This window comes from Microtus oregoni, unplaced genomic scaffold (assembly GCF_018167655.1).
Source record: "Microtus oregoni isolate MIOR12 unplaced genomic scaffold, Mior012 000021F_ref0000039, whole genome shotgun sequence".
NCBI lineage: Eukaryota > Metazoa > Chordata > Mammalia > Rodentia > Cricetidae > Microtus > Microtus oregoni.
The window spans coordinates 38,552,902-38,571,114 of record NW_024543080.1 but is presented as its reverse complement, the minus strand read 5'-3'; the positions used below and the strand labels follow the sequence as shown (position 1 = coordinate 38,571,114).

The window sequence follows — 18,213 nt, the reverse complement described above, 5'->3', positions numbered from 1 at the left end:
CTATGGTCAGTTTTGATGGGAATCTGATTATTTGCTAATGTTGAGTGAAAAATAGTCCAGAGCGATGACATGGAAAGTGGACACCCAGATCTCACATGTCCTAAGTAAACGCTTCATCGTGACTACAGAACCCAGTACTCAAGTGTTTATTGCCATAGGTTTGTGCTTTAGTATCCAGATAAATGCTATTTTTAAACTGAGATGCACAATCATTAACAGTAATGATTCAGTGAAGGAAAAGTCAGAGTACATGGAAGACAGTGGTTGAATGGAAGAATCATGAAACTATCAGATAAAATCTGGAAAAATTAAAATTAGCTCAATTTTAAAGGAGACTGAAGTATGGCTTACCAGTCAGAATAGTTATAAAGCACTGAAGCAACTATTAATAGAAATATTTAATTACTTGTAGAATAAAATAATATGATTAACATGGGGTTTTCTATCCTTACAAAATACAGATGTGATTATTGTCCTAGGACATTGCTAGATAAGTGAAAGAAGCTATTATGAATAATTCTAATTCATTCTTATTTTAGCTGAGCACTTAATAGTTGTTTTGCTCAAAAATGAACTTGTTTTGGATATTTGTGGTTTGGCTTCTTATCATCAGAGTAAGATGCCAAATCATAGAAAGCTCAGAAGTTTATGTTGGTAATTTTGGACAATGTTAAATAGAATTGCTAAGTGTGATGAGTGAGTGAGTGGCTCTGTGTGCACACTTGTGCGTGCGTGCTTGGGGGGCTGTGTGCATATGCTTGCTTGCCTTCTTTAGGAAAGGTTGGAGCATCACTATGCCTTCACCCAGAAGGATCAGTATCGTCTCTTACTATGCTGATTTGTGTGTTACCTAATGAGGAAAAATGAAGGAAAAATATTTGAAGAAGACAGTACCAGTATTCATATTACTAAGCGTTCAAAGTAAAAATATTTAGAAAGGAAAAAGTGATAAAGAAAATATTACCAAAGCCCCTGAACTGGAAAAAATACTGTATGTTTAAGTTTCTTTTTTCATTGTGTCTACTGTTTCCCTAAATGCTATGACTCTTGTAGTCATGTTCATTTCCCATGAAAATGATGCAGCACCACCTGTGCAGTGCTCAGCTGGGCTCATTCTGCTCCCACTGCCTAGAGTCTGTTACTGTTCTTTTAGAGTTTAGTATTTGAGTGAAACAGAGATTCATTTTACATGGGAGTTTTTTTACTTGTTAACCTTTTCTCACACACCAGAGTCTGAGATGTGTGCTAATTCTTCATGTTATTTTTCAGAAAGAATGCTTTGTAGAACTTGGCTTAACCACAGGACAACTGGGTATAGATGATTCTACACAAGTGCCTCCTGGTTAGTATTTCCCATGTGACATTTAATTAGTGGCAAGTGATAGCCTCCAAGTACGCAAGTCGTCCGTATGCAGAGCAGTGGTTTACAAAGTGGACACACCGTGCAACCCAATCGAGAAACAGCATATTACAATAGCTTAGGACCCGCCCCCCCAGGCACAGGTCTCTGCCATCCCCAGAGTAACAGCGATCCTGTCACCATAGGGTGACATGTTTGAAATTATTAGCTGCACCCACTTGTATCTGGTTTCTTCAGCTTACTATTATCTATAAAATACATAGTGTTATGGAGAAAAATTATTATTTCTCAAATTTTGTATTATGGTCCACCAGATGTAAATACTGCTGTCTACTGTCTAGCTTGTCTGATGTTGATGGCCATTTGAATTATTCCCACCATCTGGTTTGCAGGCCATTTGATGTTGTACATCTCAGGGCATACCCCTGAGAGTGAATCATGTGCACACGCATGTCAGTAGACACTGCTAGTTTTTCAAAGTCACCATGCCAGCTTACACTCTCATCAACTTTGTAAGAGATGTTCATTTGGTCCATACTTTTCTTCATTTAAAATTTCCAGTCTTAGCCGGGCGGTGGTGGCGCATGCCCTTAATCCCAGCACTCGGGAGGCAGAGGCAGGTGGATCTCTATAAATTTGAGGCCTACCTGGTCTACAAGAGTTAGTTCCAGGACAGGTTCCAAAGCTACAGAGAAACCCTGCTTTGAAAAAAAAACAAAAAACAGTTGGTTTTTTTGTTTGTTTGTTTTTACCACTGCAGTGGCTCCATTTTTTATATTGGTTCTAATTTTTTTTTGATGACTAATGTGGTCAAGCAGCTTTTTTATGTTTCCTCGTTAATTGATTGTTGATAAAGAAGCTTCTCAAACTCTTGGCCTTTTGTGTCTGGCAAGTGCCTTTCTCTGTAAGACTGTCTTTATAAATTCTGGATATAAGCCCTCCGCCACACACACATACACTACAAATACTTTAGAGACTTACCTTGTCAAAACTCCCTTGATGGTATTCTTTCATTTTTCTGTGAACAGAATTTAATATGTCATAGTTAATGAGTCTGTTTGCACTATGATTGACACTTTTTAAAAAGGAGCTGTTCCAGTGGAAGTTCTTAACCAGCATTCACGAGGCAGGGCTTCTACATACAAGAGACAGGCTGTGTTAGACCTTGATGCGCAGCGGGAGTGGAATTGAACTTGATACATGAAGTGCTAACAAGGTTGTTAAAGTTTTTAATTCAAAGAATTTTTCTTTATCAACTATTTTGCATTATTTATGTAGTGTGTGGGTGCACACACTTCTGTATGTATGTGTCTGTATAATTGTGTGACTGTGTGTGTGAGGGTGCCCACAGAACCAGAGGCAGGTGCTAACTCCCTTGGAGCTGGAGTCTGCAGGTGGTTGGGAGCAGCCAACACGGGTTCTGTGAGCAGGTCTCAGGTCCTCTCCGGTGAGCAGCAACAGCTCTGAGCCATCTCTCCAGCCACTGGAATGATGTTAAAAACAATCTTTCTTTGAATTTTTCTAAATGTATAGAAATATTTTTGTATAAGAATATATTCCATTTATCAAAAGAAAACTTACTATGTCCATTTTTGTTCCCCAGTTCAGAGTGTGAACTCTCTTTTAGCTGCCTAGGTGAAGGCTTTCTTCATTTAGGTTGCACATTCCAGTTTTCAGAGCAGAGTGGTAGTGTGTGGTAGTGGTGCCTTTAACTCAGAAGGCTGAGGCCGCAGGGTTGTGAGCTGGAGACCACCCCAGTCTACTTAATGAGATTACGACCAGCCTGAGCAGCAAGATTCAGCCATAAACAAACAAGTTCTTATGTGTTCTATGATAGTTATCCAACTTTAAAAATAACTAAAGTATCAGCACTGGGGAAAAATACTTCTTACTCTAAATGTAGTTGATCATGTGTGTGTGTATAATAATCTTATTTCTTTTAATATTTTTAGAACTTTTTGAAAATGAGCATGTACGTATTGGGCAAAAAGGTAAGTTCAATCAGGTTCATTAAGTTGTATAAAAATGAGACCGCTCTAGGTGACTGTCCCCGTGACAGAGCCTCGGCTGAAATTTATTCTCTGTAAAGTGAAACACGGGAGAGTCATAATATTTACCCGAGCAGGTAATCTAACAGGAATCTTGATTTAGAAGCGAAGGCAGCGTATTAGCTGCCTTAGTCAGTGTAAATTAAGCACACAGCTGGTTCCTGAACAGGAAATGCATGAGAGTGAGCACTCAAGAGCAGAATTTCATCTCACAATCAAGCAGGCAGCTTCCTGTTTAATGCATCCACACACCTCTCATTAGCGCTAATGAGGGCACGCTCCTACATCAGGAGAGGATGGAGCTCTTAAATCCCACTGACAGCTCACAATGATAAGGCTTAATAAGCGTAGCGGGTCTCCATATCCTGGGGAACAATTGCTCATCTTTTGGGCACTCTTTTTCTTGTTTCTATCAATCCTTTACTGTCTTTGAGGTACAAAGAAGGCTGTGTGTCAGACCGAACCATCAGTGACAGTTATTGTCATGTACTTCAGTTTTTCAAAGTCATCTTAATTTCAAAGACCATTTTTGTAGGCTTGGCCTCTTTCATTAAACATTCAGATAAAGAATGTCCTTTTAAAAATTATGCCCTTTTTGTTTCTTTTCATCATGTCTTTTTCATTTAGTAGAAAATTTCCTCTTCCCTTTAAGAGGAAACAAAAAAAAAAAATGATGCTGTTGGATAAAGATTGGGTCCATAGTATGTCTCAGTGCCGCTTTCACATACCAGAAGCTCCGTGACTTGGTAGCATGTTTATGGAAATCATGGGTTCTGAGGATGAGGCTCTGCTTGGTCACAGAAGCCAGACACTAGGCTCAGGAGTCCTTGTAGATGTATGGAGCTGTGGGAAAGCACTGAGGCTCTGGGCAGGCCGAGGAGGAGCTAGGGAGATCTAGACTCCTTCCGGCTGTAGCGGGGCCACCCCAGAACGCAGAGAGTGACGGGAGAAAAAGATAGATGCAGTTGTGTCCCTTCCCGAGGCTGAGGTCATAGCCATCCTGAGATGCTCCTGGCAGTGGGAATCCTAACAGGGGTATCCTGTTCATTTGACAGTTCTGGTGCAGCAGGATAGCGCCGCTGCCCAGCAGTACATCCGACAAGGGAGTCCCACGGCACTGAGAGCTGAGCTCTGGGCGCTCATTTTGAATATTTCCAGTCAGCCTGAGGTAAGAAGCAAACAGGAGGGACCAGATTTGAGTTGTTGGAGTTTGTTTGAGAACTACCAGTTTTTCCAAGCCAGTAACTAGTTTGCTATTCACCCTGCTTTTCATTCCACCCTCATTGTTGTGTTAAGGTAAGGAAGGATGTAACACTGAATTTAATCAGTGTGCTCAGCAAACACCTTTAAGTAGTGTGATCATGTGTATTTGTGGTAGAGCTAGAAGTAAAATCTTAAGAACTCAGATCAGCAAAAATGTGACAGATTGGGATGTTATGATAGCAAGTAACGAAGAAGAGCTACTGCCAATGAGTAAGTGAATTTTTTGTGGATTTTGATTTTTTTTTTTTTTTGAGGTAGGCATTCATGTATCCATGTTACTTTAAAACTCATTTAGGTAGCTGAGGCTGGCCCTGAACTCCTGATGCTCTTGTCTCTACGTCTGAAAGTGGTGGGATTGTAGGCATGCACAGCCCCACTTGGATTTATGATTTCCTTTGAAGTATGTGCTATCCCTGTAGTTCTAAACTTTGACATGATGTGGGAATATTATCCAAATAGATGATCATTTTTTCAGGAAATGCAATGAATACTAAAGGAAGTGCCCAAACCTCTAACAGACAGACCATGTGTTTTTTTGTTTTCTGATGTTGGGGATGGAGCCTAGAGCTTCAGGTATGCAAAGCAAGCACTCTACCAACTGAATTTTATCCCCAGCCTGGGTCATAAATTTAGTAATGAAAACCTGTGTAAGACAGTGGCTTCTCCTGCAATATTCTCACTGTGTGTGCATATGGAGTTATCTAGATGCAGTGACTGTATGTAGTTGTAAATTCACCCATTTAGAGATTTTTAATCGTTGGCACACTAGCAGTGTAACAGGTTCTATGATTAAATAAACCCGGTTTAAACTCAGAGTTGCCTCAACTTACTGAACACATATCACTGAGCAAATTGCTTACATTTCTTCAAGCCTCAGATAACGGTACATAAATATAGGTAATAGTATTTATATCACAGAATTGTGACAAATATACAAAAAGTAACATTATATTATATTATATAGAATATTATATAATAATGGACACAAATGTCTGCCACTAATGGCAGTAGTCATAAAAATTAGTATTATCTATAATTATGTTACAAATCAGTTGTGATTTATAATTCAGATAACAAACTAAAACATTACTGTCTGTTATAAAAACTACATTTCTAACCTTTGCAAGTTATGTGTAGTGTATCTGTTTATATGTGTATGATGTGTGTCTTAAGTCTCCCTCTGAACAGCACTAATGTCATCTTCTATTTGAAAGAATGAAGCTTGTGATTTACAGTAGAACAAATTTTTAGCATGAGAGATATTGCTATCTTTTGGAAACAATTTGGAGATAATTGTTTACAAAGCATATTTTTTTCCTGTTTGTTTGATCTTCTAGAAAACATAATTCTTTGGATTTAAGTTTCCAAGTAACACACTGCCCTCACTGCTATGGAGTTAGACAAATTCTCTTCTGTGTGCAAAGGAATTGCTACCTTTCACACCAAATTTAGAATTTTTCAAAAAATATCACCTTAATAATGACAGACAATGATTGTTTTGGGCAGTATTCCAACATGATTTTTACATTTAAATTTTGAAATTGTAGCCATTTAAAAATGTAAACTTAAATGCAAAATCTATCTAATATTTATAATTAGAAATTAGTATTTTCAGAAAAACAGTGAGTACAGAAGTTTCGAAGTCACTCTTACAGGTGAAGCCTTGAGGGCGGGGTGGGGAAGGAAGGGGAAATCCTTTTTGCTGAATGAATTGTCTGTCATTTAAACTACGTATCTAGTTGCAGTCATAGTTGAAACTTTGGACACATAAGCAGACATTCAAATTTGCTCCTCCAAATCTATTGTTTAAACGTTTGCTGAGGTCATTGTTCTGTCTTTGAATGTTTCCAGGAAATGAAAGCTATTCTAAGATAAAATTTTATTGAGATATTTATTTTTTTCTTTTTACTGCAAAAAACTTTGAACACAATACTTTGCATTCCTGCTGGTTAATATGGTATGTTCAATAGGAAAGTATTTAACTTCGACTTTTCTTTTTAAGAAAATAGGTGATATGTTTCAAAGGGTTGCTTTTATACGCTCATTTTCTACACCTCTCTGTGTGAGCCAAAAATGTATTTAGCAAATGTTATTTATATTTTTAAATATGCTTGATATCAGTTTGCTAACTAAAAACAAAAACTGTTCAATATTTTGTTCACCGATGAAACAACGGATACTTATGTGAGGCTTTCTTTAGTGATGTATATGTTGCGGGTGTTGGGTACCAAACCCAGTATTTCATACTTGCTAGGGAGGGTTCTCCGTCTCTGAACTCCCCTCTCCATGTGGGTTTTAAGTTTTTAGTGTTCTGTCTCTTCTCATTTATACATTTAGTAACCCTCCTTAATTCTTGTGGCTCCAGTTACAGTTACCTCAGAGTGATAGTCTTGTCAGGTCTCTTTCTTGAGGTTCAGATGGGTGCCCAGTGGACTGATGCACATGAATATCTTCTGAGCAATCATGAAGTCGTTGTTTATTTTGTACCACTGTCCATCACAGTGCCCTGGATGCAAGGTTCATCCCATTCTTTTCTGTCTACATGAATCTCATACCGTATTCATCTCTAATTCCATCTTGACTCAGTTCCTCCATTTGTTTGAAATTCATGTATTTCTCTCTGTACATATTTCTGCCATTCCATTTTACAGTATTATCTTCTTGTGCCTGGATTCAGTCTGACTTCCAGCATGCACCCTTGTTCCCTACAAATGCTTTCAAACACCCTTTCTCTAATATTAACATCTGCCCACACAGACTTTGTTTTTTTCAGACAGGGTGTCTGTAGCACTGGCTGCCCTGGAACTCAGTCTGTAGACAAGATTGGACACAAACTCAGAGATCCGCCTGCCTCTGGCTCCCTAGTTTGGGGATTAAAGGTGTGCGCCACCACTGCCCCTTTGCTTAAAACATTTTAAAACTTTTCTTTAAGATTCCTTAACACACCTTGTTTCTCTCCTATCTTTGCATATGTCCCATGTGCCAAACAAACAAACAAATAAACAAGATCTCCCCTTATTACTGATGTACTCCAAGTCTGTTCTGTCCCTTTCTCCAGAAAGCCTGCCTAAACCCGCACTGACATTAGAACTTTCTCACTAGTTATCTGATCAACAAATATTTCCTTAGGACCGTCTGCTCTGAGTGCTGTGGCCAAAGAAAAAATCCTACCTAGCACATAAAAGATGATCAGGAAATATATGCTAAATTACTGGATCCTAATTTAGTTTAAAACTTTTTATTATTTTTAAAAAATTGTGTGTGAATTGGTGTTTTGCCTGAACGTATGTCTGTGCACCACGTGCATGTAGTGCCCTCCAACGGCAAAAGAAAGCACTGGATCCCCTGGCACCAGAGTTTACAGCTGGTGATTGAACCAGAGTGCTCTGGAAGAGTAGTCAGTGCTCCTATGTGCTGAGCCATCATTCTGAACCCCAACTTAATCTTTGAGACGTCTATGGGTAGACATATTCATGGAGAATTAGTATGGCTATTATTTTGGCCATCAAATCTTTCGTAGAGAATGTTGTCCAAGTGAGATAAGCAAACACCATTGTCGAAGGAGTTGTGTCTCAGAGCAGCCATCCCTCGGCATAGCCCTGCAGGTTTGAGCCTAGAGCTCCCAGTTCACATCCTCTTTTTCTAAAAATAAGTTATAGATTCTGTGTCTTTTCTAGCTGCTTCCCTGTTCCTCTTTCCTTTCAAAGCTGCATGTTAAAAGTCTGTGCTATACTGAATTTTATTAATGACTTACATTAACTAATAGGATGCATTGCTTTCTTTAATAAATTACTCAGTCTGCTGTAGTCCAGTCTATGTCCCCACTGCACAGCAGCAAATGCCCTACCCAGGTCACCAAGGAGCAGGGCACATACTTTAATTCTTATTGCTGCTGCACTTACTTAATACAGTTGCCTATTTTGTCCTTGGAATAATCTAGATCTTCATTTTAATTTACCTTTTTCTATTTTTTTTCTATTTTCATGGGAGATTAGGGCTTCTCAGAGATCATGGGAGAGCTCTACCTCTCCTATTGCTCCGAGGCAGCTGACAGCCTTAAAACTGGTTCAGTAGATGTTTTTAATCTTGAGGAACTATATTAGTGTGGAAAATAGCACCTACCTTTAATTTACTACTGAATACTTAATTTTGAATAAATGATGGATTATAATGTTTATGATGGTCTACATGAAAATAATGCACAATGCACAATGGTAATTCTAGAATTGGGTAGCTTACCTCATCTTCCGAGAAATTTCTCTGAACTTGTGCCTAAATCACATGATTTACAAAATAGTTTTGGGTTTGGAGAGATGGCTCAGCAGCCAAAAGCATTGGCTGCTCTCCCAGAGGATCCAAGTTTGATTCCCAGAGCCCACACAGTGGCTCACAAAACCACCCGTGACCCCAGTCCCAAGTGGTCCAATACCTTGTTTGGCCCCCGTGGTACACAGGTTGTACACAGCTAAGTGCAAGGAAAACACTCAGAAGCATGATTTTTAAAAAAATTCTTAACTTACAGTTTTGTGACGTATGATAACTTATCTGTCTAGATTCTTCCCATAGCTCTATATCCAAGAGAGAGAATATTAAATGTCCAAACCACTTTAAATAAAATATAGTAAAGGTTAATTAAACATGTGTTTAGCTGAGTAAGATGACATGTAAAATATAATTAAAAGCAAAGTACAAAAACATTTATCTGTGTAATTATTTCTTGTGTACACAGAAGCTTTGGTGCATACCAGTATTAATAGATTGCTATGACTTATTTTGTGTGCTCGTTGGTACTGAAGTCAATTTGAAGGTGCCACTGCTCTCATTTTATGAAGGCTACAGATACTTCTTAATTTGCTTATTAGAAGAAGCCAGTATATTTTGACTAAATACTGAAAGAATGTGAACTTGTTTTCTGAAGCATTTTTGCTATATTTTGCCTGTAATTTTGAAATTTTATGGACAGATGAGTTTCTGAACCAGCATGACCTTGCTTTCACTTGGCCACCCAGCATTTTCTATTTGTTGCATAATATTTTATTACTTTGTCTGAACTTTAGCCAGCTCTATTAGTTCACGGGATTACTCTGTAATTATATTTATGAGATTGTTGCCTATTTTGAATAATTGGGCCCAGTAAAATTTTGCTTTGTGATTAAAATTTTATTAAACACATTTGATGTATTTCTTTATAAAAATATCTGATCCTAAAATTAGTATTTTAATGATTACTCTTATTAAGATATTTATTACTTTTCTAGCAATAGCCAAGAAAAGCATGTAATTAGTTGATAATAAAAAGCATTACAAAAAAGCATTACAAGTCTGTAGTAATAATGAGCAGTGGGCTACTTCCCGCCATCTGGCTCCTGCACGGCTAGCTTTACCCAAAATAATTACACGGAAACTGTATTCTTTTAAACACTGTCTGGCCCATTAGTTCCAGCCTCTTATTGGCTAATTCTCACATCTTGATTAGCCTATTTCTAGTAATCTGTGTAGCATCACGAGCTGGTGGCTTACCAGGGAGATTCTTAACCTGCATCTGTGTTGGGTGGGAGAATCATGGCGACTGCCTGACTCGGCTTTCTTTTTCCCAAAATTCTGTTCAGTCTACTCTGCCTACCTAATTTTCTGTCCTATTAAAGGGCCAAGGGCAGTTCCTTTATTTAACCAATAAAATCAACACAAAACAGAAGACTCTCCCCCTTCACAAGTACATTTGCAACTAAGTATTGTTGGGCATAGCAATTAAAGTAAAATTCTCTGAGCATTTATAATTCAGAAGTTATAAATACAGGTAAATCTTTTCAGTGTATATTACCCATAGAAATAATTCCCATAATTTATTTGATTTCATTTGTTTATATGTCAGCATACATATGAGCAAAAAGTTTTAAAGAACAAAATAAAAATTAATAGTGTAAACTCACTGAGCCTTTTCTAAAGCACTATTTTCTCAGATGTTACCAGAACTGTGTTTATCTCTGCTTTATATGAGAGATATAAAAGTGCTAGGATAAAATGTAGCTTAATACAATATCTCACTAATAATTTGCAGAACTGTCCCCCTCAGGCTACACATACACTGTAGATGGTCAGGGAAGGGAAAAGACAGCCTGTCCTGTCCAGCTTGGGTCAACTGAATTCACACTGGCAGGGCACTGAGTACCGGGTGGCACAGCTGCAGGGCCTCCCATCACATAATCTGCATGCTAACAGAGGAAAGTCACAGTAGGTGCCATATGGGCCAGATTAAACCCAACAGCCATTTCAAATCAAATCTTGAAAGTAACTCAAACTTAAGACTTTTTCCTACAAGCAATCTGAGTACAAGCTGAACAGTGGTTCTCACATTCTTCTTGCTGGAATCAGCACGAGGCTGCAATAGTACCACTATTTATGGAGCACCATTTCTAAGGATCTAACCAATGTTGTAAGATAGGGATATGAACTGGTTTATGATTGGAGGAAGAAGACACACAGTCATATTCTGGGTGTATATAATAGTCACATGTATTAAGACCATGGTTAAGTACCTAGAAAACAAAAAAGAAAATACTATAATTAAAATGTTTTAGTAGGATATTCTATAAAAATATTTAAAAATCAGTAGCTTTTATCCATATTATCAACTTGAAATACAGAAGTGAGACACACCTGGTTTATTATAGCAGGAACATGAAAAAGTTTAATGTGGAGAGCCTTGGAGCGCACACGAGGAAAACAGTGCACACGAGGAAAACAGTGCACACGAGGAAAACAGTGCACACACAAGACAGCAGTAAAATCTGACCCCCAGGAAACCTGCCAGGCCCCACTCTGAGCTTATGCTATATATCCATTTTCCCTCACAACAAAGTGCTGCTTGCTTTCTCTGGAGCCCACAAAAGATTATAGATTTGTCTTAAACGATAGAGATCTCCATTGTATTCTTGGATGGGATGCCTTAACATCATAAAATAGCACTTTTTCCTTAAAAAAAAAATTGGTAAAATCTCTTTTATTTTTAACCAGATGAGTCACCTTACGGTTTTTATGGAGGTTAAGTGTCTAGGAATAACCAAATCATTATTAAAGAAAGCGGAGTAGCGAATTAGTGAGTAGCCCTTGCTCTGTAACTTTTACTTTAGTGGAAAATGCTGGTGCTGATAATTAGCTGTGACCTTTTGATACAAGGCACAATAATAAGTTCCAGGAAATATACAGATATTTGAGTGAAAAATTAGCAACTTTCAAAAATGATTTGTATGAACATGTGGTGTGAAAGCCTTTCCTAATGCAAGGAAACCCAAAACCATAAAGAACATCTAAGGAATTGTCAGTGTTTACCAAAAAATTCAAAAAAACATGTTATTTTGAAGGAAAGTGCTTACAACACAATGACAGAAGGTTGATTCTCCTTCTTAATGAAGAGACTGACACATTAGAGAGAAAGACCACCGAATGGACAGACAGATGATCCTGTGAAGGGCGAATCCCTGCTATGGAAATCTAAGGCCAGGAAGCAGAGGGGAGGATCTTCAGGTTGTTGATTGAAAAAAGTGCAAATGAACACACCAATGCAATATCATTTCTCATTAATGCAGAGTTTATAGAGGTAGAGGTGTAGATTAAATGTTACCTCATTTTTCTGGGGGACTTTGAATTGGTATTGTTCTTTTTTTTTTTTTACTCACTCATAGGTGGTTTTTTTTATTGAGAAAAGGAAAAAAAGTATCCGCCTCCTCCCAGCCTCCCATTTCCCTCCCCCTCCTCCCACCCTTCTCTCCCTCCCCCAAACTCCTCTCCCCCTCCCTCTCCAGTCCATAGAGCAGTCAGGGTTCCCTGCCCTGTGGAAAGTCCAAGGTCCGCCCCCCTCCGTCCATGTCTAGGAAGGTGAACAACCAAACTGGCTAGGCTCCCACAAAGCCAGAACATGAAGTAGGGTCAAAACCCCGTGCCATTGTCCTTGGCTTCTCATCAGCCCTCATTGTTTGCCATGTTCAGAGAGTCCAGTTTTATCCCATGCTTTTTCAGTCACAGTCCAGCTGGCCTTGGTAAGCTCCCAATAGATCAGCCCCCTTGTCTCAGTGGGTGGGTGCACCCCTCGTGGTCCCGACTTCCTTGCTCATCTTCTCCCTCCTTCCGCTCCTCATTGGGACCTTGGAAGCTCAGTCCAGTGCTCCAGTGTGGGTCTCTGTCTCTATCTCCATCCATCACCAGATGAAGGTTCTATGGTGGTATGCAAGATATTCGTCAGTATTGCTATAGGATAGGGTCATTTCAGGTTGCCTGTCCTCAGCTGCCCAAGGGACTAACTGGGACATCACCATGGGCTCCTGGGAGCCACTCTAAATGGAGGTATTGTTCTTGAAGAGTAGTCGGGCAGTCCGTATGTTGACAGAAGGTGTGTATAGTTTTCACCCTAGAGCTCCACTTTGCCTGTTTATCCAAAGACAGAGCAGCATAGTGCAGGAGGGGGATTTACTGCAGCTTGTGCACAGGGACAAGCTACTTAGAGACAGCCTGAGTCTCCATTGATAGGGAAGTGACTTTGAAGCTGTGGTGTGCAAGTCTTAAAGGAATTGAACCAGGGCTGACCTAGAAGCCTTCTACCAAGGACCAGCTCTGGTGTGGGAAGTCCTTCTGTATATGTGTTGCTTTTATTGGTTAATCAATAAAGAAGCTGTTTTGGCCTGTGATAGGGCAGAATAGAACAAGGTGGGAGAGGTGGTGGGGAGACTAAACTGAATGCTGGTAAGAAGAAGATGGAGTCAGTGAGATGCCATGTAGCTGCACGAGGGGAAAGATGCAAGCTGCCAGCTGGAACTTTGCCAGTAGGCTACCAATGTCATGGTAAAATACAAAATAATGGAAATGGGTTAACACTAGATGTAAAAGCTAGCTAGCAGTATGCTTAAGCTATTGGCCAAACAGTATTGCAAATAATATAGTTTCTATGTGATTATTTTATGGTCTGGGCAGCCAGGAACAAAAAAGCAGCCTCCCCCAACACAGCTCTCCTAGTATTCACATCTAGATGCTTCACAAGCTGTGAAGGGGAAAAGCAAACAGTAGTTGTGCCCAGCTGTAAAGCCTTGAACCCTGACAATGACCAGTCTATGGCTTTGGACAGTGAGTTAGTGCGCTCTCTGGACCTAAGCTCCTCAAATATGGGTGGAGATAGTTCTCAGTGTTCTATTTAACTTTGTTAAAGTAATCATAAGATGTACCTAGTTCATAAATGTTATAGTCATTATTATAGTTAATAAGTTTATCAAATATTGATTGAATACTCAGTAAGTATCTGTGATGAAAATAGGCATATTATTAAACATCTACTGTTACTTAACTATCATTACATAGTAATGAATAGATGGATAATGGATAAAACAGAGTCTCTACCTCTTAATGCCATAATTTTATTATTGACTATTGTTTATTAAGGTTTGAGGATGACATTATAAACATTAAATTTTTATATATTTTACTTTTAAATACAGGACATCCTGTATTATGAGCAACTTAAGACCAATGTGATACAGCATGACCTTTTGGTGGACAGTCTAATTTATAAAGTAAGTCAAAGTATTCATGGTTTTCCATTTCATCAGTGGCATTTACAGTGAAAAGCTTTTTCCCTGCAGGACAAAAGTACATATTAAACTTGGAAATCAGTTTGAGTGACTGTGTGATAGTACATGTCCAGGATGCCTGTACCCTAAATCCAGGAGTTCAGGGTCATGCTTGGATTTTTAGTGAGTTTGAAACTAACCTGGGCTTCATGAGACCTTGTCAGAAAAAAAAAGGAAATGAAAGAAAAGAAGGAAAGAAGGCAAGGGAGGGAGGAAATAACAGATGTGATCATTGCACCTGTGAAGTTGAGGCTGGTTTCCCAAGCTTGAGGTCTGCAGGCAGTGTTGTCTGCTTTCCGAGGGAATTGTTCTTATGTCCTTTTCCTAGACCTTTCATGTTTTTGTGAAGAGAAAAAAATTTGGCCATTTTAAATTCAAGTCTTCCACACAAAGAAAGTGGAAAAACAACTAAAATTAAAACAAGACTATAATATTTTAATCCTATTTATCTCATAATTATTTAGGACTTTTTGTATATTTTTCTTTGTAATAAAGCTATTTTAAATTATGTGTATGTGTCTTCATATGGGAGTGTGCACATGAAACAGATGCCCCAGAGTTACAGGTGGTTGTGAGCTGTCTGAAGTGAGAAAACTTGAATCTTCTGCAAGAGTGGTTCTGTACTTTAAGTGGTTATGTAATAAACACTTCTTTAATCTTGTAAATATGTGGTCAAGTATATCTCAACTTAATAAGTACCTACTAAAAAATGTAGTTGGGATACATTGAGTAGTTGGTGCCAGGAATTATACTGTAAATATAAACATTTCCCCTGGAATGATTATGGTTCAAGAAATGTGTGGGAAAGGATAATAAATCTCTTCCCTGAATTGAACTCTTGGATTCTTTTATCTATACTGGCTTCTCCTCACCTCCCCAACAACTACCTTGTAGCTGTAACCTCTAGTTCTATTGTTTACTCTAGCCTGCCAGTTAGACCAATGTTTCTCATTCTTTTTTATCACATTCCCAAGGAAAAGGCTTAATTAATCTCTAAAAAGAATTAACGACAATCAGTAAGAATCTCTTGGGTGAGGATATGCTTTGGCATTCCACAAGCCTCTCTCTGTAAGACATCATTGTTACCCCTGAGACCATTGGCTCAGAGTCAGTCTCACCTTTGCTGAGAAGGAACTGCTTTACCTTCCCCATGGAACCTCTGATGAGTGATCCATTTCTTTCCCTGTGCTCTGTAGTTTCAGGTTTTTTCCAGAGCTATTCATGACTTATTCCATCCATCCCTTGAGTTCTGTTTGGTTCAGCTGCTTAGCTGATTGTTCTAGACTGTTTCAGCTGTATAGTCATGGATCATTTTAATCCATCATTGTGATTTTTCCATATTTTTATTACATATTTATTCTCTTCATTGATATAGTAGATTTTTTTATGTATATGGATGTTTTGTTTGCATGTACATTTGCACACCAGAAGAGGGCAACAGTTAGCCATAGGGCTAAGTTATAGACAGTTGTAAGCCTCCATGTGGGTACTTGGAATTGAACTTAAGACCTCTGGAAGAGCAACCAGTTCTCTTAACCACTGAACCATCTCTCTGACTGATAGAGTAGACTTCTTGAAGATAAACATTGTCTTTATTTTCTTTGTGTTTTGATTTTGGTGTCCTTCATTCTGATCATCCTTATCTGCTGTCTCATAGTCTGTAAAGATTTGTCACTTGTATTGGTTTAATAAAATGCTGATTGGCCAGAAGCCAGGCAGGAAGTATGGGTGGGGTGACCAGAGCAGGAGAATTCTGGGAAGAGGAAAGGCTCATTCTACAGTCATCACCTAGACACAGAGGAAGCAAGATGAGAATGCCCCACTGATAAAGGAAATGAGAGGCTATGGATTTATTCTGGGTTAAGAAGAAAAATCAGGTTTGATCAAGGAAGATCCCCTGAAAAAATGTCCAGTAGGAACAGATGGCCCAGATGATCTAACATTTCAGAGGACCTCTGTTGGAATTTCCTCTGAGTTCTACATCTAGAACAATCTCAAGACTTCTGGCTGAGATGATCAAGCCTCATAGAATATTCCAGTCTGGACTTGACCATAATCCTAAATTTTCTTTATTCCCCCATAAGCAGGAAGTAGCCTAGAAAACTATGCCCACATTCCCCCCCCCCCAAAAAAAATGGATTATAGAAGTTTGTCAAGTCTTTGTTTAGAGTGTTGGTTACAAGTTGTTATGGATAATGGTCAGTAAAAAAAAGCTAAACAAAGATTAGATTGTTTTGGAAAAAACAAATGGGGGTGTTGTGGGAAAATAGTCTTGTGTCCTGTAAAGATTTGTCACTTGTGTTGGTTTAATAAAACACTGATTGGCCAGTAGCTGTGCAGGAAGTATAGGCAGGGTAACCAGAACAGGAGAATTCTGGGAAGAGGAAAGGCTCAGTCTACAGTTGCCATCCAGACACAGAGGAAGCAAGAGAGAATGCCTCAGTGATAAAAGGTACCAAGCTACATGGCTAACACAGACAAGAATTATGGGTTAATGTAAGATTAAGAGTTAATAAGAAGCCTGAGCTAATAGGCCAACCAGTTTATAATTAATGTAAGTCTCTGTGTGTTTCTTTAGGACTAAATGGCTGTGGGACTGGGTGGGACAGAAACCTCTATCAACAGTGATCAACCAATGAGTACTTGTTGAATTGATTATATAGTGAGTTCAATAGTATCTGCATCTTTTGGGTGTAGAGGACCTTCAAGGTGCAGTGTTATCTACCTAAGTATATACCTGAAGGGATCTTTCATCAACTCTTAGAGTTTGCTGAGCACTGTCTCAGAATCTGATGCTGTTCTTAGCACTTCCCATACCTTTTGACATAAGTAGTAATGCAGCACTTCTTTATTTGGACTGCCTGCTTGCAAAAAAATGACCTGGAGACTTATTATTAATTATAAAAGCTTGGCTATAGCTTAGGTTTGCTCCTAACTAGTTCTTATAACTTAAATTAGCCCATATCTTTTAGTCTACATTTTTCCATGAGGCTCGTTTTCTCATCTTCACACTTCTCATCATGCTTCCTCTGCATCTAGCTGATGACGCCACCTTTCTTCTCCCCAGAGTTCTCTCTCTGCCCAGAAATACCACCTATATTTTCCTGCCTAGCTATTGGCCAGTCAACTTTTTATTACACCAGTCACACAAACACAACTTCACACAGTGTACAAATATCCCATAACATAGTAATGTACAAATATCCCATAACATAGTAATCTACCCATTAACAGACATGGAGACTCAGCTTTCTGTTGTTACAGTGACAGTATATGAGATACTATTGTTGAAGGAGGAAAGGCTTACTTTACTGTATACTTCATACTATGGAGTCCTAGTGCTTTTTGGTCTGGGAAGTCAGTACCTCAGGAAGAGTCAAGGTAGAGCAAAGCTATTTGCCTCATGGCAGCTAAGGTCCAAAAAAAAAAAAAAAGGGACAGAAAGTTACCAGGGTCCATATCTCCTCGAGTCACCTCTCAGTAACTGTACTTCTCTCACTGGGTAACACAGGCTTTTGGGGGTCATTTATCAAAGCACAGTGGCCTGGATTTGGAGCAGTGTAGCCAAAGTTATGCAGCTAGAAGTAATGTAAGTGAATTAAACTCTTACTCAGATCTGGTGGAATGTTTGTGCTTTTCACCCTGAAGTACACAATCAACATCTCAAGTCACCATAAAACCTGTTCAGAGACAATCTGAGGGGGGTGCTGATGTTTTGCTTTTTCTTTGAGCTATTGTTGGTTGCTACTGGATAGGTCACTTATGTAATGATACATTGCATCACATCACAGAGAACTGCAATTGGGCCATTAGTTTCTGTTAATCATCATTGAGCCATCAAGCACATGTTTTGATGGCTTAGGTGTCAGACCCTGTGATGGAGCTAAGTGTATATAAAACAAGGCACTGGAGATGAGAGAGCCAAAAG

The 18,213-nt window shown here is 38.9% G+C and overlaps 1 protein-coding gene across 3 annotated transcripts in view; it reads left to right on the top strand.

Moving 5' to 3' along the window:
• Positions 1-18,213, top strand: part of Tbc1d19 (TBC1 domain family member 19) — a 116,933-nt gene that overhangs the window by 41,330 nt on the left and 57,390 nt on the right. For 2 of the 3 annotated variants that reach the window (XM_041671522.1, XM_041671521.1), the window contains 4 exons: positions 1,270-1,342; positions 3,313-3,351; positions 4,464-4,576; positions 14,154-14,228. In XM_041671522.1, coding sequence (XP_041527456.1) covers positions 1,270-1,342; positions 3,313-3,351; positions 4,464-4,576; positions 14,154-14,228 — 300 coding nt within the window. The remainder of the gene's footprint in view (positions 1-1,269; positions 1,343-3,312; positions 3,352-4,463; positions 4,577-14,153; positions 14,229-18,213) is intronic. The other variant, XM_041671523.1, reaches the window with a different exon arrangement.